The sequence below is a fragment of the Rhinatrema bivittatum genome, chromosome 9 (genome assembly GCF_901001135.1).
Source record: "Rhinatrema bivittatum chromosome 9, aRhiBiv1.1, whole genome shotgun sequence".
Taxonomy (NCBI): domain Eukaryota; kingdom Metazoa; phylum Chordata; class Amphibia; order Gymnophiona; family Rhinatrematidae; genus Rhinatrema; species Rhinatrema bivittatum.
This window is the reverse complement of record NC_042623.1, coordinates 58,659,032-58,685,959: the sequence shown is the minus strand read 5'-3', so window position 1 is coordinate 58,685,959 and position 26,928 is coordinate 58,659,032. Positions and strand designations below refer to the sequence as shown.

At 45.9% G+C, this 26,928-nt stretch overlaps 1 protein-coding gene across 2 annotated transcripts in view; it reads left to right on the top strand.

Moving 5' to 3' along the window:
• The window catches only part of LRRK2 (leucine rich repeat kinase 2), a 584,366-nt gene that overhangs the window by 182,213 nt on the left and 375,225 nt on the right, over window positions 1–26,928 (top strand). For both annotated transcript variants that reach the window (XM_029617357.1, XM_029617356.1), the window contains 4 exons: window positions 1,677–1,821; window positions 14,726–14,865; window positions 22,529–22,657; window positions 22,747–22,917. In XM_029617357.1, the coding sequence (XP_029473217.1) occupies window positions 1,677–1,821; window positions 14,726–14,865; window positions 22,529–22,657; window positions 22,747–22,917 (585 nt within the window). The remainder of the gene's footprint in view (window positions 1–1,676; window positions 1,822–14,725; window positions 14,866–22,528; window positions 22,658–22,746; window positions 22,918–26,928) is intronic.

Genomic DNA, 26,928 nt, shown 5'->3' with positions numbered 1-26,928 from the left:
TTCAGTTCTCTCACAAATATTAAAAGGACAGTACAAGCAAACAACCAGTGTAGGCAGTACACCTTGACTTCAGGCAAGTTCCAATCTAAACAAAACAGGTCTTAAGTTAACGTCATTCTCAAACCTTAAACATAGCAGGTCTTCTCACACAGTGTATCTCTGTTTGTTCCCTGGGTCTGCCTAACCCTTCTAGGCCCTGAGGTCTTATATTCTGGTGAAGGGCTCCTTCCTTTACACAGGATTCCATGTGGGTCTGAACTTTAAGGAGAACTGGGCGAAACAGCTGTGTCCGGACCTTTAAGGTAGTCTGAGGGAGTTTGCTATACACACCCTCACAGTCTCCTCGTGGGATTTTTTTTTGTGCAAGCTTGCCACTGGTTTGTAACCATTTTACTCACTGTCTCTGCTCTGTCTATAACCTTTTGGAGATTTGACATTCATAATTGGGCACAAAACACAAGAAGATGTTAAGAGGGGGGCTTCCCAGTCTTTTGCATCGAGTGTCACATGTATGATTTTTTACCCGCTGGTGAGAAGTTGTACATGTGCATGCGATGCAAAGAGCTCCTGGCTCTCAGAAAACGAGTCCTATCTCTGGAGGCTAGAGTGGCAGACCTGGAGGAGCTGAGGCAGACAGAGAGGTATATAGATGAGACCTTTAGTAGCCAAGTCAACTTCAGACTGGCAGCCCTGGTGCTGCCTTGGAGGAAGCAGGTCTCATGATTGGAGAGCATCAACCTGGTGCAGCAGGAAAGGATCCTGTAGCAAGGACCTGCTCTCCAGGTGATGCATTGTCCTTTCGCACCGAGGATATCTCCAAAAGGCCTTCAGCCTAGGAGGGAAGGGTTAGGTCGGCCGTCATAGTTGGTGATTCGAATATTAGGAATGTAGACAGCTGGGTGGCTGGTGGGCATGAGGATCATCTGGTAACATGCCTACCTAGTGTGAAAGTGGCGGACCTCACGCGTCACCTAGATAGGATTTTAGACAGTGCTGGGGAGGAGTCGGCTGTCGTGGTACATAATTGTGATGAAGAAGGTACAGAGAAGGGCTACCAAAATGATAAGGGGAATGGAACAGCTCCCCTATGAGGAAAGATTAAAGAGGTTAGGACTTTTCAGCTTGGAGAAGAGACGGCTGAGGGGGGCTTTTTGGGTACTTGCCAGGTTCTTGTGGCCTGGATTGGCCACTGTTGGAAACAGGATGCTGGACTTGATGGACCCTTGGTCTGACCCAGTATGGCATGTTCTTATGTCTTATCATTGAATTGTACAGAAGCACAAACACCTCTCTTTATGCTGATTATACCTTTCTCTAGATCTCTAGCATTCTCTTAGCTCTCGCCATAAAGTTGTCTCACTGTTTAGCAATTTTGAGCTCATCAGATATCACAGTCTAAGTTCTTTGGATGTTTTCCAGATGCAGCAGACAAACATGCATTTGTAATCTTACTGTGTCACTGTGAAAGCACTTACCCCTACATATTTATGGAATGCAAAGAGAATTTTTTTTTTAATAGCTGTATAATATTTACTATGCATTAGAGCATGATGTCAAGGACTTTTACATCCAGCCTTCTGGCTGGGAAAAAAAGCATGCTATTCACTGGAAAATGGCATTTGTATGTTTCCTTTGACTGTTGATGAACAGCATGTCTTACTCATTTCTTTTTTTAGTTTCTTGGAAACCCTGCTATTCAGGAATGTGGATTAAAGATACTTTGCTCTATGGCTGAGGGCTTCTGTGGCCTAGAATTGATATCTGAACAAGGTGGCACAGATACTGTACTTCATACACTGCAGATGTATCCAGATAATCAAGGTACCCAGAAATAAGTTTTTTTTTTACTGTTTGAATGGAAATATTACATTTGAAATGATAATCCGACAGCTGTTCCACTCTAAGAGCTGAGACAGTCAAAAAAATGTTGACATCCATTTTTCTGATTTTCAACATTTTGTGTTCCTGAGTTTGCTTGTGTTTGTCACAATATAAAGTCAGTTTGTATCTGCAGGATACGTCTCCTTTACACGTACAGTATACCTTCTGCTGAATGATCAGGGCTTCTGGGTTTTGGTTTAAACAGGAAAATCCCAATAACCAGGCTCCTACCCACTGAGAAATTTGGTAAGATTGGATTAAAGTGAAAATTGCCACCATGTTTCTCACTGTGACTGCCTCTGCTCCTGCAGCTGAGGGAGGTTGGGCTTTGTGCATGAGAATTGACGAAGGACATAAAGGGAACTCAGAGTAACGGAGCATCGGGGGCCCGCTGGCCATCTGATGCTGGTTCCAAGAAAACGGATGAAAAGGGACTGGAGGGAAGTGGGTTTTGGAGGATCGGCAGTCTGGGAGGGAGGAAATGAAGGAGGTCAGGACTGCGGTGACCTGAGAGGCAGGAAGCAAGAGGTGCAGTGGCTCAGGAGAGGGTGGACAGGAGGAGATTACTGAGCAGAGCAATATGAAGATAAGAGCCAAGAAATACAGAACATTTGGCAGCAGTAGGATCCTTTGTTTGGTTTTTTGGGTTTTTGTTTTGCAATTCTATGGCAAGTGGAAGATTGTGTATAAGTTGCAGCAGGTGTAGAATTGTGGGAAAAAAAGGGGCATTGTCTATTGCACAGCTATATGGGGACTATACATATTATATTGAACATTTTTTCCATGGACCCAAAATAAGAGAAAACCTTCAGTACATGGGCCCCATAGACATAGTAGGTTTACAGTGCAAGGAAAGGTAATTCTCAGCGGAGGAAATTTCTTCAAACACAAGTAGCAATGCTCTTCTACAGTAAAGAATTTCCATATATTTTATTATACATGCAGTGTCCTATTGAAGAAAACATTGAGGTCATTGTGCTAAAGTTCATTTACTTCAGCCTTTAGCACATGTTAGCAGCCATGTTAATGACAAGCAGATGAATTTTGCATTAATTAACTAGTATTAAAAGTTGGCACATTAATGCAGACATTTCTGCAAAAACTTAATTACACCTTGAGGTGTATTTAGGTTTATTGGTTAATGGATCTGTATTCATTTTTGTGCATTTTAACATATTGTTTTTCTATGCATTAATAGGTAATAAATAATTTTGCATAGTTTTTAATTCAATACTTCAGCATGTTTGTTTATTATGCATTTCTTGAGACGCCTATACTGAAGCCCTAGGTGATGTACAAAATAGAAACAGTCATAATTTTAAAATAATCATAACAAGAAATACGGATAAAACAAAATAAAACAATTATCAAGAACATTTAAGTTCACTAACATGAGCCATATCTTAAATCTCTCTTTGTTCAGAACTTATTAATAGTGAATAAATTAATAGGTAGGCTAGGCCAGCAGTAGCTGTAGAAATATTGCCCTGAAGCTGAAAAGTTGGAGGGATGGGGGTATATTTATATGGATAGGAGGGTGGCAGAAAGACTGATTTTCTTAACTTCCATTTACTTCCCCTTTAAAGTGAATTGAAGTTAAAACTTTACTTCAACCACTGAGCTAAAGTAAAGTTTCAGTACCAAAAAGGAAGTAAAAGTGTGCTAATTTTTACTTTGCCGCATTAGAAGTAATTTCATATGCAGCTCATTAACAAGCAAAATGTGCTAAAATTAGCTCGCTTTTTACTTCCTGCTTAGTATGCATATTTGTGTACTCCAACCCTTTCTTGCATAAGAAGTAATTTTAGCGCACGTAAAATATATGCTAACACTGTGCTAAGCCTACCTGTCAGGATAGGGCACACAGACACACACACACACACACACACACACAGTTCTCCTCAGTAAATGAAGCCAGGATTTTTATTTATAGCAATATACATAGTACAGGTTCCTTTCACCTTCAACTTAAATGTAGCACTAGACCCATTTCTGTGTTTTAGTTCAGGTCCCATCATATTGGGATGCTCTACTGATATTCCAGTCCAAATCCAGAGCACAACCCGAGGTGCAGACTCTTCGCTTCTTGGCCTCTACAGTACAGCTCTCAACCATCAAGTTGCAGACTTGTAGAGCTTACCCAGCAACCCCTTCATGAACTCCTGAGGACAAAGTTAGCTCCTCATGGGCAGGGCCATGTCCCAGACTAGCAGTGGTTTGAGGCTACCTAGGTTTAAGCCAATCTGTGGCTTTATGTGTAGGACACGTGTTTCCCACCGGGCAGACCCCCAATTTGAAGCAGAGCAACATTCTTTTTCTTTTTCTCCTGACACTACTGCGGTTTAGTACATCGGTCACTTACTATATTTGCCTCATAGAGAGTAATTTTGCAAACCATTTCTATGGGGAAAGCAGTGTTTTTACCTGTAGAAATGGGGTTTTTGAAATTTGCTCTCCCTGTGCGCAAGTAAACTTATGCACATACTGCTATCACATGCTTACCTTTACCTGTAGGGAGCAGAGGTATTCCTAGGGCCCAGGTTGGGGGAGGGTTTTTGCATTTTGCCCATACTTTTGGATTTTCAAAAGTAGGCATGTATTATTTCTTAGGGAAAACAAACCGTACACAATAGCAGGGTGTAAATGTGTGCGAGTAATCTTCCAGAGAGTAATCTCCCTATCCTCTACCCTCTTTAACATATACATGCTTCCCCTTACCACGCTCCTCACTAACCTTCACATCAAGCATTTCATTTATGCTGATGATGTGCAACTCATTTTCCCTTTCTCGGACTCTCTCCAAACTGCTCTTCTAAACTGGGAATCCTGCCTTTCCTCCATCAACCAACTCCTTAATGACATGCACTTGGCTCTAAATCCCAACAAGACTGAACTTTTAATCATATCTAATAGGCAACCACTCCCAGACATTCCTCCTGCATACTCTTCCACCTCATTCCCATCGCACATTCGCAACTTAGGTGTCCTTATTGATAATCATCTTACCTTCAAACCCTTCATTAAATCCATCATAAAGGATTGCTATTTTAAGCTCCAAACTATAAAAAAACTCAGACCACTGCTACACTTCTCTGACTTCCGTACTGTACTCCAGTCTATCATTTTGTCTAAAATTGACTACTGTAACGCACTCTTTCTTGGCATCCCCGCAACACACACCAAGCCGTTACAGCTACTACAAAATGCCGCCGCTAGGATACTATCAAATTCCAAAAAAAGAGACCACATCACACCCACTCTTATCGAACTTCATTGGCTCCCAATACACTCTCGAATTCTTTATAAAGCTCTCTCTATCATCCACAAAAGTCTGTTAAATTCCAATCTAAATTGGATCAACCCCCCTCTACTCCCCCGTACCTCAAATAGACCCACCCGCAAAGCCCTCCAAGGAACCCTACGTGCCCAATCCATCAAACCTTTCAAACTCTCCTCCACTATAAACAGAGCTTTCTCTCTCGCCGGCCCCTCCATATGGAACTCCCTGCCTCATGATATACGCCTGGAGACATACACACCCACTTTCAAAAAAAAACTGAAAACCTGGCTCTTCCTGCAAGCCTACCCCATGTCACCCCCCATTACATAATTACTCCCATGCTTTTACCCTCGATCTATTACTTAGAATGGCCTTTATGACTAAGTATCTATGATTAAGAATTGCCTTTATGCCCGCTGATTTTGTAATTTGTACATTGCTATTTATGTCGATAGTTATGTTTATGTTTATAGTTGTCGGTTAAATCTATTTTTTGATTATTGACTCTGCGCTGCCATGTCAGTATTATCCCCTCTCCCGGTTTTAGCCATTGTTTTTCGGTTACATGTAAGGGCTCCGCCCAAAAGTTAATTTGTATTCTTCGGTTATATGTAAGGGCACTGCCCAACAGTTCCTGTTTTTTGTAAACCGATGCGATGTGCGAACGGACATCGGTATAGAAGAGACCTTAAATAAATAATAAATAAAAATAAATATTACATTTGAAACTAAGCAGGTGCATTAATTGTGAAAACTGGGGCAAAGTCCATGGGTAAAACTTACCTACAGATTTTGCACTGATGTGGGCAGTTAGAAAATTACCCCCATAGTGCGGAATTTTCCAGATCCCCTTTCAATACCACCTGCAGGTTAAGAACATAAAATACTATACTGGGTCAGATCGAGGGTCCATCAAGCGCATCCTGTTTCCAACAATGGCCAATTCAGGTTGCAAGTACCTAGCAAGTACCCAAATATTGCTACTAAAGCTGGTAATAAGCAGTGGCTATTCCCTAAGGGGCGGATTTTAAGAGCCCTGCTCGCCCAAATCCGGGCGGATTTAGGCGAGCAGGGCCCTGCGCGCCGGTGAGCCTATTTTACATAGGCTCACCGGCGCGCGCAGACCCCGGGACTCGCGTAAGTCCCGGGGTTCTCCGAGGGGGGCGTGTCGGGGGGTGGGCCCGGTCATCGCGGCGTTTAGGGGGGGTGCCGGGAGCGTTTCGGGGGCGGGCCCGGGGGCGTGGTTACGGCCCGGGGCGGCCCGGGGGCATGGTTACGGCCTGGGTCGGCCCGGGGGCGTGGCCGCGCCCTCCGGACCCACCCCCAGGTCGCGTCCCGGCGCTAGCGGCCCGCTGGCGCGCGGGGATTTACGCCTCCCTCTGGGAGGCGTAAATCCCCCGACAAAGGTAAGGGGGGGGCTTAGACAGGGCCGGGTAGGTGGGTTAGGTAGGGGAAGGGAGGGGAAGGTGAGGGGAGGGCAAAAGGAAGTTCCCTCCGAGGCTGCTCCGATTTCGAAGCGGCCTCGGAGGGAACGGGGGTAGGCTGCGCGGCTCGGCGCGCACCGGCTATACAGAATTCATAGCCTTGCGCGCGCCGATCCAGGATTTTAGCGGATACGCGCGGCTCCGCGCGTATCTACTAAAATCCAGCGTACTTTTGCTTGCGCCTGATGCGCCAGCAAAAGTACGCCTATTCGCGTTTTTTGAAAATCTACCCCTAAGTCAACATAATTAATAGCAGTTTATTGACTTCTCCTCCAGGAACTTATCCAAACCTTTTTTAAACCCAGCTTCACTAACTGGAAAAGTCCACCGGTCGTCGAGAACACAATCTTCTCTTTCACCGAGGATGTAAGAGGCACCTGCCAATACCCTTTGGTAAGAATGAGGGTAGAGATGAACTGGGCCGATCCCAGATGCTCAGTTCATCCCCTTGTAGCATCAGATAGGCGATGAGTTTTGAGACCTTATTGACCTTTTTAAAGTCGATACAGAACCTTATGCTCCCATGTGACTTCAGCACCGCTATTATGGTGAGGACCGATCACTGTTAGACTCCTCTATTACTCCAAGCTGGAGCATCTTTCAGTTTGGTTTCGATGATGCTGCGCCAGTCCTTGGGAATCTGAAAGGTTCATTGCTGTACCACAACAACGATGTCATGTTGTACCAGGTGGGTACGACCGGGCAGGATCAAGAAGATCTCTTTGTTTTTCTCTACCAGCTGTTTTAAATCTGCTCTGTGTAATGGGCAGCTGTTCTCCAAAAGGAACATGAGCTCGGTCCACTTCGGGTTCAACCTATAGGCCAAACTCTCCTTCCTGTACAGTGCTGCACTCCTGTGCCATCTGCTTCTTCAAGAGGTTTGCATGGTAGATTTGAGGGGTTTTTTTTTTTTCATTTATTTGGCTGAGCTATTTTGTAATCCATGGGCCCTGTTTTCTCCAAAACTTCCTAGGGTCCTTGCCAATGGGCTAACAGCTTGCTTGCTTTCTGAAGATGGAAGGTGAGCAAGGATGCTGTTTGCTGCTGGAATACTCGTTGGACCATGGGCTATTGGAAACATGGGCTTGGGAAGACTGAACCTTTTCCCAAACACCACAGGCAGGCTCCCTTCCTAGCCTTTTTTTAGGAGATTCTGCACTCGGAGCTTGTAGACAACTAGGTTCTGCCTGGGGTTCGTTTCATCTTCGCAGGTCTCATGAACTATGTCCAAGATTCCTTTTGGTCTCCTTCCATATAGTAACTGAAATGGGGAAAACCCCATCGAGCTCTATGGTATTTTGTGGATTGTGAGCAGCAAATAGGGTAGCAATGTTTCCCAGTGCTTGCAATCTTCATCCACAAATTTCCTCAACATTTGTTTGAGCATCTGATTGAAGCGCTTGACCAGGCCATCGGTCTGCAGGTGAAACACTGAGGTCTGCAGAGTTTTTACCTTGAGCAAGGTGCAGAGTTGTTTCATGACCTTGGAGACGAAAGGGGTATCCTGATCCATCAGGATCTCCTTGCACAGCCCAAGTCATGAAAAAACCTAAATTAGAGTGGTTACCACCATCGGGGTCTTCATATTCCATTGTGGCACTGCTTCCGGATATCTGGTGGCATAGTCTAGAATGACGAGAATGTATTTATTTCCTCGAGTTGATCACTCTAGTGTCCCTACAAGATTATAGGCATTGGTATGAGAAATGCCACCTGTTCGCTGGCAGGCTTTGTGAACTGGCAGGTAGGGCAGGACCAGCAGTACAACAGGACCTCTTTATGTAGGTATGGCCAATAGAATTGTGCCAGTATCTTTTCCAGGGTCTTTCCTCCCCCAGGTGACCCCCTAGAAGGTAACTGTGCACTAACTGCATGACCTTTTGACAGTAGGATTTGGGAACTAGGAGTTGTTCTATCATGTCCCCTTCCACACTTCCTTTGTGACTCTATAAAGTAAATCCCTTTTCATCGCAAAATAGGGAGGAACAGGGTCTGTAAGCTGTGTGCTCCAAGGATTACTTTTCCGTCTATCCTTTGTATATGCTCCTGGGTCCACTTAAAGGATTCATCCTCCCTCTGAGTCTGCCTAAAGTTGCACAGGTCACCCATATTTTCCATACCATAGGGCCTGGTAAGACATTCTGGGTGGGTGGTTGTTCTCCCTCCAACTCTGAACCCTCCTCCACAGCTGTTTGTAAATTAGCAGCATAGGTGTATTTGTCCTGTCGGTGGTGCCTCCGGAACTTAGGAATCTTATAGTCTTTGAAAAAGATCAGGGTCATCCAATGGAAAAAGTTCTGGAAACTCCAACTCTTTATGCTTGAGGCTTGATGAACCTGTTGTAAGCTGGTTCCAGAGACACTTGACGTTTGGACAGTCCCATCCAGTGATCACAGGATAGGGTGGCTGGGGTCTTCAGTCATAATTAGCTTGTTGGATATTGTCAATGGTCTCCGTGAATTCATGTCAGGGTCTCTACCTTACCTTAGTCAATTTGGACTCACTTCACCAAGTCTTTCTGAATGAGCATTTTCACACTCCCGGAGTCCACCAAGGCTTGTGTGGGAATGCCATCTAAATTCACTGAGATCATGAAAATAGAAACTCCCTGACTGGAGACATCCATGAAGTTAGAAAAGTGTGGGGTCACACTTTTGTAACTTCATGAATGTGCATCGGTTCCTCTCCCCTGCATGGACAGTCCATCGGTTCCTCTCCCCTGCATGGACAGTCTTGGGCAAAATGGCCCCTTTCTCCACAGATGAAACATGGTGGCCCAGCTGAGGTTTTTACTTGAGGTGTAATGTCCAATTAGGTGTGCACTACTGGTTGTCGGTGCCTCTGGTTCTTAGACTTCTGTCGTTCTCTTCCTGGATTGGATGGCTTTTCCGGGAACAGTGGTGCCTCAGGCATGGGCTGGGCTCAGTAATAGGCCTCTACCACTTCCAGGGCTTTTTCTAGCATAAGGTTCAGGTGTTGCAGGCCCACTATTGCATCGGCCATTACAGGCTGTCCTGGAATTATTCTGTTAGAACCATTTTGGCTACCTCCACCCCCGTCTTCCCTTCCAGGCACAGCCACTTCCAAGCGATGTTTGTGGAAGAGGTTCCCAGGGGTTTTCACCAGCCTGAAGAACTGCCCACTGGAATCGCTGTTAGTAGGCTTCTGGGGTGAGTCCCACTCGCGTGAGAATGGCTGGTAAAAATCAGTGGATATTCTCGAAGTCAACTTGATTAATAGAAATGTATGGACTTCTCCTCCAGGAACTTATCAAAACCTTTTTAGACCCTGTTACACTAGCTGGCTTAATCACATTCTCTGGCAATGAATTCCAGAGCTTAATTGTATGTTTAGTGAAAAATAATTTTTTTGATTTGTTTTAAAATGTGAATCGGAACTGGAATCTGTTCGGATTCCGATTCCGATTCACATGTGGGGTTTTTTCCATCGGGCCCGATCGTGTTTTGTTTATCGGCTGCGCCCCAGCCGATAAACAAAAAACCCACCCCGACCCTTTAAAAGTAACACCCTCCCGACCCCCCCAAAAACGTTTTACAGGTACCTGGTGGTCCAGTGGGGGTCCCGGGAGCGATCTCCCGCTCTGGGCCGTCCTCCTGCTCCCGGGCCATCGGCTGCCACTAATCAAAATGGCGCCGATGGCCCTTTGCCCTTACCATGTGACAGGGTATCCGTGCTATTGGCCGGATCCTGTCACATGGTAGGAGCACTGGATGGCCGGTGCCATCTTGTGCTCCTACCATGTGACAGGGGCTGACCAATGGCACCGGTAGCCCCTGTGACATAGTAAGGGCAAAGGCTATCGGCGCCATTTTGAATACTGGCAGCCGACGGTCCGAGTGCAGGAGGTCGCTCCCGGACCCCCGCTGGACTTTTGGCAAGTCTTGTGGGGGTCAGGAGGGTCCCCCAAGACTTGCCAAAAGCCCCTGGTGGTCCAGCTGGGGTCCGGGAGCAATCACCTGCACTCGGGCCATCGGCTGCCAGTAACCAAAATGGCGCCGATAGCCTTTGCCCTTACTATGTCACAGGGGCTACCGGTGCCATTGGTCAGCCCCTGTCACATGGTAGTTAGCTGATTTATGCTCTTCAACAAAATATTTGTAACTTAACAGTTTGTACTCTTGAGGCTTCTTTCTCCCTCCTTGGCCTCACTCATCCCTCTGGCTCAGGTCTCTTATCCCTGCTTGCAATGATCCACTCTATCCCAGAATCACTTGTTAGGTTGGGACTTAAGGAAGACTGGGACAGCTGTTCTGATGGAGTTCCTTACATCCTCTCTCACAATAACAAAGAACAAACCTGCTCACAGTTAATAGGGGCAGAACACAATCTTCCAGACCCACAATGTCCTCCTGCAATTTGTTACATCTCCTTGTGATTTAACTACAATGAATACTTTTGTGTTATTTGCATATTTGATCACCTCACTAGTCGAACCTCTTTCAAGATTATTTATAAATATGTTAAAAAGCGCTGGTCCAAGTACAGATCCCTGAGCACTCCACTGTTTACCTTTTTTCCACTGAGAAAAAGGATCCTGTTGTGTTTGGCTGTAGCATTTCGGTGTAGACTTATTGATGAATGGTGGTGTAGTATGTAAGATTGAAGGAAATGATCTCTGAGGTCGATAAGGGGAAATAAAAAAAAAAAAAGAAAATAAGGGGGGTGTAATTTTCAAAAGGATTAGGGGTGTAAAATAACTTTTAGAAAGTTATCTCGGGGATTGTGCATGTAAAAATATGCATGGAAGCAATTCTGCGCTTACTTTTACTTGTACATGAAAGAGATATTCCCAGGAGATGGGGAAGCAAGTGTATAAGTGCGTGCCTATGCCGCTCTAAGGCACGTGCGGGGCCTGCTAATTTGCAAAGTGGAGTTATGCTCATAAATCCACTTCAGACCTATGTGGGCGCTTCTAAAATTACTCTCTAAAAGCCCAGATTACCGACAGAAATGCTTTTCTGTTTAAACTTAAACAGAGAACATTTCTGCCAGCAGGGGTTTGTTATTGTAACAGGAAAACCACATTTAGTTGGTTTGCAGCTTGGTGATTTGTGGTAAGATGCGATACACTGAGATGTGGTTCTCACAATGAGTCATCCATGGTGGAAATCAGTCATTCTGAAGATCAGATCAACATACTGCATAAATATGTTGTCTTGAGAATTTAGAATTTTGCTCAGAGTTTGGGCTAATTTTAAAAGTCAGCAAACTAATCATGAGAGGTCTAGAACGGGTAGATGTGAATCGGTTATTTATGGGTAGATGTGAATCGGTTATTTACGGGTAGATGTGAATCGGTTATTTACTCTTTCGGATAGTAGAAAGACTAGGGGACACTCCATGAAGTTAGCATGGGGCACATTTAAAACTAATCGGAGAAAGTTCTTTTTTACTCAACGCACAATTAAACTCTGGAATTTGTTGCCAGAGAATGTGGTTCGTGCAGTTAGTATAGCTGTGTTTAAAAAAGGATTGGATAAGTTCTTGGAGGAGAAGTCCATTACCTGCTATTAAGTTCACTTAGAGAATAGCCACTGCCATTAGCAATGGTTACATGGAATAGACTTAGTTTTTGGGTACTTGCCAGGTTCTTATTGCCTGGATTGGCCACTGTTGGAAACAGGATGCTGGGCTTGATGGACCCTTGGTCTGACCCAGTATGGCATTTTCTTATGTTCTTATGTAATTTAGTTAAACAAAATGAATTTCTGTTCTTTCTCCATTTAAAATAATGGCAACAGTTGGTAGAAAATTTACTCCGAAGGTTCGATGTGTTTAGTGTTTTGTCCTGTGAGATATCTGCCAGTTTTAATGCCAGCGTTATATCAGACTTTAATGCCTGATGTACGAAGTAATGATATGCAGAATGCGTTAGCACAGTCATGTTAAAGATGGCGCGGCCATGGTAATGCTGTCACACTCTGCTTATTGGGTTTCCCTGCGCTAACCGACCCAAAGTGAAAAGGGCTAGTTAGTAGCTCAGGGACACATCCCAGCCTTCCCCTTCCCCTCCCTTCCAAAATTGATTGGGCCTTCAAGCTCCCTCGTCAAAACCAATATGGGTCTTTGGACCAACTCCCTCTCTCCCCACTGGAACCAACACAGCCCTTTGTGTTCTCAACCCCCCTCAGATCTAAGAAGGACATTTTGGACGTGATATGGGATAATAAACAGGGTCTTTGGAAGGCCTGGAGGTTTTCAGAACTATCCCAGGTATGATTTTAGGCCCTTGTATAGTTCTTTGGGTATCCTAAATTGTCATTCAGCCTCAGAGACAATGGATGCATTGAAAGAGAATGGTAGCAAAAGTAAATAAGAAATAGAATTTCAGAAGCAAATGCCAGGATGTGCAGTTTCGTTGTACCCTCTGTTTGCCTCTGACACTTCTTTCCTCTGTGGTTGATTTTATCAGATGGCTGGTTTAAGGCACATTCATGCACTTTGAATTAGACTTTCTCCTTTTCTGTGGTGATGGCAAAAACATTACAGGGCAGATTTTTAAAGGCTACGTGCGTAACTCGAGAAAATCTTCTCCTGTGCGCGCCAAGCCTATTTTGCATTGGCTCAGTGGCGCATGCAAACCCTGGGACGCGCATATGTCCCAGGGCTTCGAAAAAGGGGCATTCCGGGGGCAGGGCCGTGGGTGGGGTGCTGGCCCGGGGCGTTCCGGGGGCAGGACCGAGGCTTCAGGAGCAGCTGCCGAGCCGGTGGATGGTGCGCCGGCAGCTGGCCGGCACGCACAAGTTAGCAGGCATAACTTCAACGATAATGGTAGGGGTTTTTTTTAGATAGGGCTGGGGGGTGGGGTAGATAGGGGAATGGAGGGGAAGGTGGGGGGGGGGGCGGGAGGGAACGGAGGAAGCCTGTGCGGCTCGGCGCCCGCAAGTCGCACAATTGGGCACCCCTTGCGTGTGCCAAACCTGGATTTTATAACATGCGCGCAGCAGCGTGCACATGTTATAAAATCGGGAGTAGATTTGTTCGTGCCGGGTTGCGCGAACAAATCTACGCCTGCGCGCAGGTTTGAAGATCTGCCCCTATTTGTGCTCAGTCTGTAATCCAGTATTAATCATTTATATACAAAGTGTACACAGCACTGTACGGACAGTCCCTGCTCCATGAAGCTTACAATCTAGTCAAGACACGCTGACGAGACAAATAGGTTTTGGGTTGCCTTCAACTGGTTAACATCAAAAGTCCAATCAACATCAAAAAGTCCAATCAATTTTAAAAAGAGACTAAAAACTTGGCTATTTGAGCAAGCGTTTCAATTATGCTAATGACATACCTTTGGCTTCACCATACTAGCCAACAGGCTAAATTTCAGACTATCCATTCATACTGACCCTTATAATTTAGCAACCCATCTCTACAGCTGATCACTCCAAAGTTTACTCAGAGTACCCGTTCATTAAATAAATCCAGTATGTACCTAGTTCTTCAGCCAGACTAAACCTGGCTCATAAACATGTCTTCTTTCATGTCTTTAATACCATTTATGCATTTTCCCCATTTATTCAGATCCAAGTTATAGGCCCTATTCAATGTAATCACATTCTTACATGCTTGTTTTCAGTTACAATGTAAACCGAGATGATATGTAATGTTTTACATGAATCCCGGTATATAAAAATGTTAAATAAATAAAAGGCCATGAGCAGAAAGAATTAATGTTCACACTTTGAAAGTGGCCTTGCAGAGGTGAGTCGTTGGGATGGACTTGAACTTGGTAAGAGAGGAAGCATGATCCACCCATTCAGGAAGGCTGTGCTAGGCATTTAATGCAGCAAGGCAGGAAACATGGAGTCGAGATCTGGCGATGGGAGGAGAAAGACACAGATAAGAGCAGTCCTTGTCAGGATTCTGGAACGCTTTGAACTTTAGTCTAGTTAACGATTTCTTTTGTAACCTTATTTTACACAACATATTAGAAGACATATCAGAAGTATCCCATATCGGATATGACTAACTGTTGACAGAACAGTGTCACTGGAGTTTGAAAATGCTGGACTGTACTATGAATGTAGGACAATTCTTATCCTAGATAAAATTCTTTCAGGAGTTCAGTGCCTTGGTTTGAGCTTGCTGGGATCTCTGGTGACGAGGAAGACCTTGTGTAAAGAAATCAAGCTGCTCCTGTCATCATTCCTGGTTTCCACTTTACAGCGCTTTAAAGAGGTCATTGAAGTACAGAAGCATGTATGTGATTTATTTCTATATATATCTGAACGTTAACACAGTCCTGCAAAGTCTGATTTATATGCTGTGGGTCAGCTTTACCTTTTTAGCATAAGCGGGACAAAAAGCCCACAGGTCCATTTGCTTGAAGAATCTAGAAATCGCCCGACTTGCTCCCAAGGATTTAATTTCTTGCAGTTTCAGAAAAGGCAAAAATTCCACAGGAGAAACAATGCAAGGAAACATTTAGCAAAAAGCATTGCGGGAGTTCACTGAAAGACTTAAAGGAATAGGTGGAAACCCCTTGGTTTCTTTTTTTTTTTTTTTTTTTTTTTTCACAAGATTGTACTTGTATGATTTTTGTTCTGTGGAATTTTTCATTTTCAGCAGTTGCAAAAACTAAATCTTTGGTTAAAAGATGTGCTATTTTAAATCTTGGCAAGCAAATGGACTTGCAGTAGCTTTGTAGTATTTTTTTTCTTTCCCCTATAGTTTTAACCGGAATCTAAATCTTACTATGCATTTAATGTGTACGATGTGTTCAGATGCACATGCATATTCCTATATACTAACTGCATATTGGATCCCAAGTCTGTTTTATATGTTAAATATAATATATATATATATATTTTCCCGTCGATAGCAGGGCTGAATTAGCCATGCTGTCATGGGATATGTCAATCAGACCCGGGAGGCGGAGTTGTCAAAGCAGAGAACAGAGCTTTGCTCTCTGCGGCTGCGCGTGTGTTCCCGCGCAGGAGCGTAACGGAATCTCCTCAGTCTGTTTTTTCCGCGAGCGGGATCGCACGCGGAGCTGATCTCTCCTCAGTTTTAAAAACAGATTTAAAATGTCAAAACCGGGGTTTAAACCCTGCCGTTGTGGTAAAATAATGTTGGTCACGGACGGACACGACCGATGTTACAAATGTCTTGGGCCACATCACAATCGAGAGGATTGTGAGTTTTGCTCTAGGATGTCACCTAGAGCATTAAAACAAAGGGCTTATAGGCTTCAGGAACTCTTTGCCTCACGAGAGCTGTCGGAGGCTCACTCATCGCCTGGCCCGTTAACTTCATTGGCTCCTTCAAAAAAGAAAACTTTCTCGTCGGATCCTAAATCCTCCACTCTAGGAGGTAAGGGAAAACCAAAAAGACGAAGGCCAATGGATTCTCAGAAATCCTCAGTGCCTAGAGAGCCGCAACATACCTCATTGGAGAAGGACACCTCGGCGCCGACGACTTCTGCGCCTACAGCGCCGTCTGCGCATGATATATCGGCGCCGAAGACGGAGTCTGCGCACAACCTAGCGCTTCCAGCCCGCATGGCGCAGAAGAAACCACCGCGCCGAACACATATGTGCACGGCGCTGGAGAAACTTACGCGTACGGCGCCGACGGCAGAAAAACTTATGCGCACGGCGCTGAACACATCGGCGCCGATAACCCCTGTGCGCGCGGGATCAAGAAACTACAACCGCGCACAAATCTACTTCCGCGCACAGATCTACAAGCTCGCATAAGTCTATAACTGCGCATACGCGCATACCTGCGCATAACTCTATATCCGTGCATAAATTTAAATCAGCGCATAGATCAAAATCTGCGCGTATAAACCACAATTATTCACCTCAACAATTAAGGACAGAGTTGAAACGAAAATGATACTCTTCACACAGCCCTTGTTCGGAGGCTGAAACCACAGATACTGATTCATTATCTGATGACTATCATAAATACTCAGGTCACTCCCATTTTAAAAAATTAAAAAAGAGGAGTGCTACATGGGAGATAAGTCCTTCGACTTCTAAATCATCTCATAAAGTGCCATCTACTACCTACTCAAAAAGAGCAGTGGTACAAATTTCTTCCTCTAACACTTCTTCAGATTCGGAAGATTTAGGAAATACTTCAGTCAATAAAATACAAAAGGATGGGGAAGTTCCAGCTTCACCGCAAGCAGCTATCCCACTACAACAAGACAATCGTATGGCAATGCCCTCTCATACAAGAGAAGCATTTTTTCAATTGTCTCAATCGTTAGCAGGATTTTACGAAACGCTGCAATCATCATTCAAAATGACTAATATTGATGATGACAATGCTACAAAACATAAAGCACAGTCTCATGAAGAGCAGTCGGCAGAACCACCGACATCTCCCATGTTAAACCAACCAGCCTCGCCAAATCGGGTACATGACACATCTTTTGATTCTCCTTCAATACAAACATCCCCATCATCATCAGTGGGATGTCTGTCAGATCCGCAGGACCAACTACAGGAGCCGTATTCCCCTCCTGAAGACCTTATATACCCAAAATTCCTAGAAAAAATGGGTACCATTCTACATCTAGAGGTCCAAAAAGAAACAGACCCTAGAGCAGAAACCCTTGGTCTGCTAAAGATTTTTGATACTCAAGTGGAACCAACATCTCTTCCACCACAAGACATCCTGCATTCAGTCTTACAAAAATCCTGGGAAGCGCCTTATACAATTGCAGCCGTTTCCAGGAAAACAGACATAAAATTTTGTATGAAGAAAGCATCACTATACACTCTACCACAATTACCTCACGCATCAATTGTAGTAGAGTCGGCGATGCAAAGGTTCAAGAAAACAAAGCTGCATTCCACTTTCCCACCGGGAAAAGACAACAAATATTTAGATGAGTTTGGCAGGAAAATATTCCATAACTCGATGTTAACTGCACGAATTATGCAACATCAGTTCTACATGGTACAATATCTATATGAATGCATGCAAGCTATGAAAGGTATACATTCCTCGGTGGCTGAACAGATACCTCAGCCTCTTCATGATATGGAAGAGTGTTCTCGACACCTCTTGAGGTCAATCTACGAAGCACATGAAACATCATCCAGGGCATCTGCAACAGCCATTGCAGCCCGAAGACTAGCATGGTTACGTTCAAGTTCGATACGTGACGACTTGCACGAGAAACTAACAAACCTCCGATGTACAGGAGATAACCTGTTCGGAGAAAGATTTCAGGACGCAGTAAGTAAATTAAAAGAAGAAGCTCTAGCAGTACAATCTCTTAACATCGAATCCTATTTACTCGACTACACGTCGTTATATGGGATCCACTCGTAGGCAACCATATGCCAGAAGACCCTATAGATCTTATCAAGCTTTTCGTACCCAGCCATACCCTTCCTACCAGCGTCCTGCTCCACAAAACAATACATCAAATCAACGAAGGGGTAAACCACGTAACCAGAGACAGCAGGCACAACAGCCAGCTACTGCAGCAAAAGCGACTTCGTCTTTTTAGTTATTCAGCCGCCACCACAACATCAAGCTCCTCCAGGCAGAATTCGTGCTTGCCTGGAAGCCTGGGAAAGAATAACATCAGATCAATGGGTTTTGGAGATAGTACGTCAAGGTTACCAACTCCAATTTGTCACAAAACCCATCTTGCCTCATCTTTCCACACTCAAGACTCACAATTCCCATCCACAACTGAGGGAGGAAATTGCTTTACTTCGCAAACAACAAGCAATTCGACAAATCCACCCATACCCCAAATTAGCAGCATTTTATTCCCCGTACTTCCTTATACCCAAGAAGTCGGGGGGACTTCGCCCCATACTAGACCTAAGGGAACTGAACAAATTTCTCATCAAGGAGAAATTCAAAATGGTGTCATTGAAGTCATTTCTTCCTCTCATTCAGACCAACGATTGAATGTGCTCCATTGATCTGAAGGATGCTTACACGCACATTCCAATCCATCCATCCTCGTGGCGTTACCTATGCTTTCGCTACAGGCATCAACACTACCAGTACAAAGTTCTTCCCTTTGGCCTTTCGCTGCACCCAGAGTATTCACCAAATGCATGATAGTGGTGGTGGCTCATCTCAGGAAACAAGGTATAACCATCTTTCCATATCTGGACGATTGGCTCATAATAGCCTCAACTCCAAACATCTTACTGGATCACCTCCATCGGGTGATACACTGTTTGCAAGAACTAGGGTTGGTGATCAATTTTCAGAAATCACACCTACAACCAACACAACAGTTGCAGTTCATAAGCGCATGCCTGGATACTACGTGCAACAGAGCATACCTCCCAGTCGACAGAATATCACATTTCTGTCAACTTCTACACACCTTGAAACATACTCAGATGCCGTCAGCAAGACAAGTCTTGGTAATTCTGGGCCACATGGCAGCGGCGAACTTCACGGTTCCCAACACCAGGTTACACATGAGACGCCTACAATGGGGTCTAAAGCGCCAATGGAAACAGCATTCACAACCATTGATGCAGAGGGTATCGCTGACCACAGAAATGAAAAAAGATATAGCATGGTGGCTCCTAGATTCCACCCTGTCCAAAGAAGCATTGTTCAGCCCCCCTCCTCACAATGCAGTCCTAACCACAGATGCGTCTCGCAAGGGATGGGGTGCACACCTCGAGATTTACGAAACTCAAGGGTTATGGACGATCTCAGAACAGAATCTACAAATAAATCTACTGGAACTCAGAGCGATTCGCAATGCATTGCGAGTCTTCCAAGACCACCTGAAAGGGCGCAGGGTCATGATCTACCCAGACAACCAAGTAGCGATGTTTTACATCAACAAACAAGGCGGGTCCGGTTCATGGTCCCTCTGCAAGGAGACTCTGACAATCTTCGAACACGCTCACAAGAATTGCATACATCTCCAAGCAACTTACCTTCCTGGAATTGCAAACACAAGAGCGGACAGACTAAGCCGCATCTTTCATCCTCACGAATGGACATTCAATACAGAACTAGTCCAGGACATATTTCTACAGTGGGGAACACCTTCGATAGTTCTCTTTGCAACAGAGACCAATGCACAGGTTCCCAACTTCTGCTCCATACGACCAAGCCAATTCAGGATCGCCCAAGATGCCTTCCTCATTCCGTGGACGACAGGCCTTCTCTATGCCTTTCCTCCCATACCTCTCATAACAAGAACAATTCAGACGTGTATAGCGGACAAAGCTCAACTGATACTCATAGCCCCGGCCTGGCCGAGGCAGCCATGGTACAGTTTCCTGCTTCGACTATCCATCAAGGATCCAATTCTATTACTGAATCGTCAAGATCTTCTCAGCCAAGATCAAGGAATACTCCTACACCCGCTACACTCATCTCTACAATTGACAGCTTGGAGATTGAAAGGCTCCTTCTGACAGAACAAGGAGTTTCCACTTCAGCACAATTCATTTTGTTACAATCAAGGAAACTCTCAACCAGAAAAATTATAACTATAAATGGAAACGCTACTCTGCCTGGTGCACTTCCAAAGGTGTACCACCATTGGACTGTTCCCCGAAATTGCTCATTGATTATCTTCATACACTATATGTAGCTGGTCTAGCAACATCATCCATCAGAGTTCACCTCAGCGCCATAGGCGCCTATCATAGACCAATCAATGACATTCCTATATCCAATCACCCATTACTGACTCGTTTCATGAAGGGTTTAACACACATTCGTCCTCCGATATCCAAACCTCCAGTTCCATGGAAGCTCAACATAGTTCTGGAACAGCTCATGCTTTATCCCTTTGAACCCATGGACTCGGCACACATTAAATACCTCACCTGGAAGGTGGTATTCCTGGTTGCAGTAACATCAGCATGAAGAGTTAGCGAGTTACAAGCTTTGGTCCATTATCCTCCATACTTGCAATTTCATCACCAGAAGGTAGTTCTACGGACTCACCCGTCCTTCCTACCCAAAGTAGTTACCCCATTCCATCTCAATCAGACAATGGAATTACCAACTTTTTTCCCTAAACTGCATGCAAACGATAAGGAAAAGCTACTGCACACACTGGATTGTAAGAGAGCTTTAACACACTACAAAGACAGAACGAACTCGGACTCCCGTGTTTCTCAACTCTTTGTCTCCTTTGACCCAAAGGCACCTGGACTACCAGTGGCTAAACGCACCATCTCCAGTTGGATAGCGCAGTGCATCAAATTCTGCTACGACAAACAGAATTTACATTTACAGTCTACTCCTAAAGCTCACCAAGTTAGAGCAGTAGCAACCTCCTTAGCACACCTGAAGAATGTGCAACCCATAGACATTTGCAAGGCAGCTACATGGTCATCACTGCATACCTTCACATCTCATTACTGCCTTGACCAGCAAAAACAGCCACTGATGCGAAGATAGGGCAAGCAATACTGCAATCTCTATCTTCCTGTCCACGGTGACTGCCACACTGTCAAAGATCACGTCCAAACACATATATCATAAATGACGTGGTCGGGAGCTTGGGACTCCCATGACAGCATGGCTAATTCAGTCCTGCTATCGACGGGAAAAAGCAAGTTTGCTTACCGTAAACGATGTTTCCGTAGATAGCAGGATGAATTAGCCATGCTGACCCACCCTCCTCCCTGACAGTCACTAAGTCTTCGACTACACTACACAGACTGAGGAGATTCCGTTACTTTCCTGCGCAGGAACACACGCGCAGCCGCAGAGAGCAAAGCTCTGTTCTCTGCTTTGACAAGCTCCGCCTCCCGGGCCTGATTGACAGATCCCATGACAGCATGGCTAATTCATCCTGCTATCTACGGAAACATTGTTTACGGTAAGCAAACTTGCTTATATAGACTCACAGATAGATAAAGCTGTAGAGAAAATAGTATACATGTATAAAGCGATAAAGGTAGATCCTAAGTGGGCCAGTGAACAGGAAGGTTACAGGGTACCTTTACCCGGATTTTCAGCAGCGCTAATCCAGTTAAATCTGCCTACGTAGCTTTGAACTGGTATTTTTCCATCCAGACTTAGCTGGTTAGCTTTCACCAGATAGCGCTCAGTATCAGCGCTCACTGGCCAAAATGTAACCATGCCCTTGTAACTCCTCCATCAGCTCTAGTTTTGTCTGGGTAACTCTGAAGTTACTTGGACAGTTCAATGCTTTTTTTTTTAAGTTAATGTATTTAATGTATACTAAGGAAATTGTTTCTAAAACTTTGAAAAGGAAGTATTGTCTAAAGTCTGCTTACAGCAGCTGAACAAGACTTTCAAGATAGACTTGTGAGAAAAAAAACCAAGTTAAATTCAATGAAGGTTGTTTCTCTGCACTCTTAATCTGATTAAAAGCTTTGAGAATCCACCAGTTGTGTGAGTCACAAAATAGCTTACAAGCTCCAGCGATGCTTCTGGAGTAGAATTTTACTTTCCATCACAGTAAACATCAGAGTCCACAAGGTCTAAACTGGGTAACATCCATGGGTGGAAAAAAGTTTTTACTTGACTGATCGGAGTGGCTATGACCAAGAGCAGTGATTCTCAAGCTGGTCCTGGAGTTACCTCCAGGCCACTCTGGTTTTCAGGATATCTGCAATGAATATGGATGAGAGAGATTTTCATGCAATGGAAGGCAGTACATGCAGCTCTATCTCATCCATATTCATTGCGGATATCCTGACAACCAGGCTGGCTAGGGAGCGAGTACTCCAGGTCCGGCTTGAGAAACACTGACCTAAAGGTTCTATGTGGTGACCTGGTCCAAGTCCCACCACTGGCTGGTGTTGTGTGTCAGAAAACTGAAATCAAAATGAAAAAGGCTTATTTTTGTGTGAATTCGTTTTTCCTTTTGCATTTGCATGTGTTATGTCTCATGTTGTTTCCCTCCCTGTTGCACCTTTAGGGATTTCACACTATCCTGGCACTCCTTGGGCTGTCGTGTAGCTTTGCCAAGCTGCTAGAACGCGAGTCATTTGATGCTGTTCTCTTCTATCAGATATCCATGTGTTTTAACGAAAAAAGGGATCAACAGGTAATTTTCCTTATTGATTTCAGTAGCTGAATGGTTCCAGGCATTTTTTTTTTCATGACCTCACTTTTCACTGCCTTTGTTGGCTTTAGTTTCAGGTTCTGTGTTGTCGGTGTTTTGCTGAAATGACCCGTGATGAGGATTTAAAGAACAAATTGCTGGAGAAAGCTTGCATACAGAGCAATAGCACAGTGGCTGAATGTTTGCTTTTGTTGAAAGCTGATGTCAGTAAGAGAACAAAGAAAAACTCTTTAATATATCAGGTAAACTGATATTAACATTGTGAAGGGTAATTTTGTCACATTCGAAATTTGCGAAGGCCATTTCCTTTCTTTCTCAACTTTTGATATTTTATCTTCGGCTTGTTTGTCTCTGTACAAAGAGAGGATTGTGTCGTCTTCCACAGTCAGCAGGGTTTGATGTTCGGTTCTTCATTATCACACCGTCATTTTTTAAAACCATTTCCCTGTACGTACCAGGATCAGTCCAGACAGTGGGTTATGTCCCCTATCCAGCAGGTGGAGACAGACCAGAATTGTGAGGATGTCCCTTTAAGGGGAGAACCTGTACACTAACCCCTTCAGTATTCGTCTGTCTCCAGCAGGTGCAGCAGCTCCCCTTCGGCTCTCTGTCTCTGGCTTGTCAGCCTTTTCTATTACTTCTTAGATTCAAGCAAGTACTTCAGAAAAGTTATATTTCTGGGGTTTTTTGATCCCTAGTGTCTTTTTCTTTTTTCCTAGGAGACGACTTCGTCTCCTCGCTCTTGCCGGACTCACGGGGCTATTTGCCCCTTTTGCGCTGCATAGTCTGAGTCCGGGTTACCTTCCAGGTGTGGGACCGTCTCCCTCTGGGACTCGCTCCCCTTTTCTGGCTGCCGAGAGGGTTTTAGACCCGCTGCTGCGCTCAGTCACTACTGATTTAAAAAAATCAGTTTAAGTTCCGAAGTCGCAGGTATTCAAATATCTCTGACTTCTGCAGCAGTTGACCAGAATTTTTCTTACTTTTTTTTACCTTTTTTGGCCCTTTTCTGGTCCTCAGGCTTTAATCCGGCAGTCAGACAGGCAGGAGTCAGCAGGGTCTCCCTTCTCTCTCCTTGGTGCTGAGGCTGTCACTTTAAGAGTTTTTACTATTTTTTTCAACTTTTTTTTTTTTTCTCAGCACAGCTTGGGCCATGCCTTAAGGCAGGTAGTTTGCCTTGCCTGTGGGCTTTTTTACTCCCGTTCTTTGCTGCAGGGTATTTGCCCTGCTTGCCTGCCGGGTGGGGAAGGTCCCTCCTCGGCTGAGAGGACGAATTTAGCCCGGGGATCGACTCCCCCAGGCTTGGCCAGGCCGTTTTTGAGCAGGCAGAGCTTTTCAGCGGTGGCCATTTTGGATTTTTCAACGGCTCCGATTTCGGAGCTGCCTGGGGCTGGGGGGCCAGATTTTTTTGATTTACCCCCCAATTTGAGCCCTGTGGACCCCCAGGAGGTGAGTACTGACCCCCCCTCGACCCCCCCCCCGTCCCGTTTTTTCAGGGTCCCTTTTTTCAGCTGAATTTGTTCTCATGCATAAATCTTATTTAGCTAGCTTGCATGAGGAGCAGGAACCCCCCCCCTCCCCACCTCCTTCAAAAATGCCCTGTTCCTCGCCATTTACTAATAGCCCGGCTGCGGAAACCCAGGGGCCGGTTAGGGTGCAGGTGGTCCCCGGGGTGGCTCCTCTCCCTCATCCTCCAACGGCTCTGGGTTCTCCGGACCCTGATACCTTTCCAGATGCTATGGATACCTCTCCGCTGGAGGGAGATGACCCCAGAGCCCTTCACTTGTTCCGTAGGGAGGAGCTGGGGTCCCTTATCCTCTTCGTCCTACAGGAATTAGGTCTGGAGGGTCCCTCGGTAGATTACCTGATGGACTCCCTGCACAAGATTATGGATCCGGTCCTAGGGGGACTTAGGGCTTCGGCGTTTCCCTTTCACCCTATGCTGAAGCTTTTGATTTTATGGGAGTGGGAGGCTCCTGAGGGGGCTCTCCGAGTGGGCCGCGCCATGGAGATGCTGTATCCCCTTCCTGAGGAAGGCTTGGATCTGTTAAGGTACCCCGCGGTTGATTCTTATGTCTCCGCGTTCACTAAGCACCCCACGATACCTCAAGGATCCGCAGGACCGTAAGTTGGAGTCGCATCTTAAGCGCATCCATGACATTTTAGCCTTGGGGGTTCGGGCTACTTGCTGCAGTAGTCTCATGCTGTGTGCGGGTCTCCGGTGGGTTCAACAGCTCCTTGGTGCACAGCCTCTTCCGTCTGCGGAGGCGGAACAGGCGGAGCGCTTGGAGGCTGTCATAGCGTATGCGGCTGACGCATTTTATGACCTGATCCGGGTTCTTTCCAAGGTGATGGCCTCGGTAGTATCGGCCCGGAGGCTCCTCTGTCTTTTCAACTGGTCGGCTGATCAGTCTTCTAAAGCTCGACTGGCTACACTTCCCTTTAAAGGTAAGATGTTGTTTGGGGAGGATCTTGAGAAGCTTATGGACTCCCTAGGGAAAGACAAGGTCCATAAGCTCCCGGAGGATCGCCCCAAGCCCTCGCGCCCCTCCACGCCCATGCGTTGTCGCTTTCGGGGCTAACGGCGTTTTACTTCTCGTGGGCAGGGTGGTTCTTCACGAGGCTCCTCCCGGGTTCAGTCCTGGTCGCAGTCCTTTTTTGGGCGCCGGCCCTTTCAGGAGGGCCAGCCTGCGCGTACCGCTCCCAAATCCTCTGCCCAATGAAGGTCATTTGACTCATTTCTTGGTTCAGGGCCTCGGCGATCGCCTGTCTTTGTTTTCTCGAGGAATGGGTCAAAATAACGTCGGATCAGTGGGTCCTCGACATTATCAGGGACGGATACGTCCCCAAGATCGTCCGCACCCTTTCAGATCTGTTCCTTTTCTCGCCGTGCGGACATTCCAAGAGGGCCGCGGTAGAACAGACGCTGGCCAGGCTCCTGTATTTGGGGGCGGTGGTCCCGGTCCCGGAGAGGGAGCTTGGTGCCGGCCAGTATTCTATTTACTTCGTTTCCAAAAAAAAAAAAAAAGACGGGTCCTTCTGCCCGATTCTGGACCTTAAGCGGGTCAATCGCACCCTGAAGGTTCCCCGCTTCCGTATGGAAACCCTTCGAGCAGTCATAGCGGCGGTTCTTTCAGGAGAGTTCCTCGTTTCATATCCCCATTCACCGCGACTACCAGAGGTATCTCCGTTTTCACATCCTTAATCGCGATTTCCAGTTTCGGGCACTTCCTTTCGGTTTTGCAACGGCACCTTGCATTTTCAGAAACGTCATGGTGGTGGTCGCAGGGAACCTGGTCCATCCTTATTTGGACGATTGGCTCATCAGAGCCAAGTCAGCGGCTTCCTGTCGACAGGCGATGGATCGAGTGTTAGCTCTTCTCTCCTCCCTCGGGTGGATAGTAAACTTCACCAAGAGCAATCTTTAGCCCTCCCAGGACTTAGAGTTCTTGGGGGCCCACTTCGACACCTGGTGGCTCTGCCTTCGCCCACGGCCTGGGACTACCTGTAGGTCCTAGGGTCTATGGCCTCCGCCATAGATCTTGTCCCTTGGGCTTTCGCTCATATGCGACCGTTGCAGAAAGCTTTGCTGTCACGCTGGAAGCCTGTATCGGAGCAGTTCCAGATGGTCCTTCCACTCTCCGCTTCTACAGTTGACGATTTGCAGTGGTGGCTCTATCTGCCGCATCTCCTTCGGGGAATGCCTCTTGAAGCCTCGCAGTGGACAATGGTTACCACGGATCCCAGCCTATCAGGTTAGGGCGCGGTCTGCCTCTCCCAGTCCATCCAGGGCGTCTGGACTCCGGGTCAATCTCACTGGCACATCAATCGTCTGGAGACCTTGGCTGTGCGCCTGGCTCTTCGGGAGTTCCTTCCTCTCCTCCGCGACAAGGCGGTGAGGGTACTCTCCGACAACTCCACCGCGGTGTCTCACATCAACCGCCAGGAGGGTACTTGAAGCCCCCTGGTATCTCTGGAAGCGAGTCTTCTCCTCTCCTGGGCGGATCTTCATCTGCAATGCCTGGCGGTCTCCTACATTGTGGGCAAGCAGAACATTCAAGCGGATTTCCTTAGCCGGCAAGTCCTCGATCCGGGAGAGTGAGAACTCTCGGAGGCGGCCATGGCTTTGATAGTGACCAGGTGGGGTCCCCCTCACCTCGATATCATGGCGACTCTACGCAATGCCAAGGTCAATCGGTTCTTCAGCCGCTGGAGGGAGCACGGATCGGAGGGTGTCAACGCGCTAGCTCTGTCCT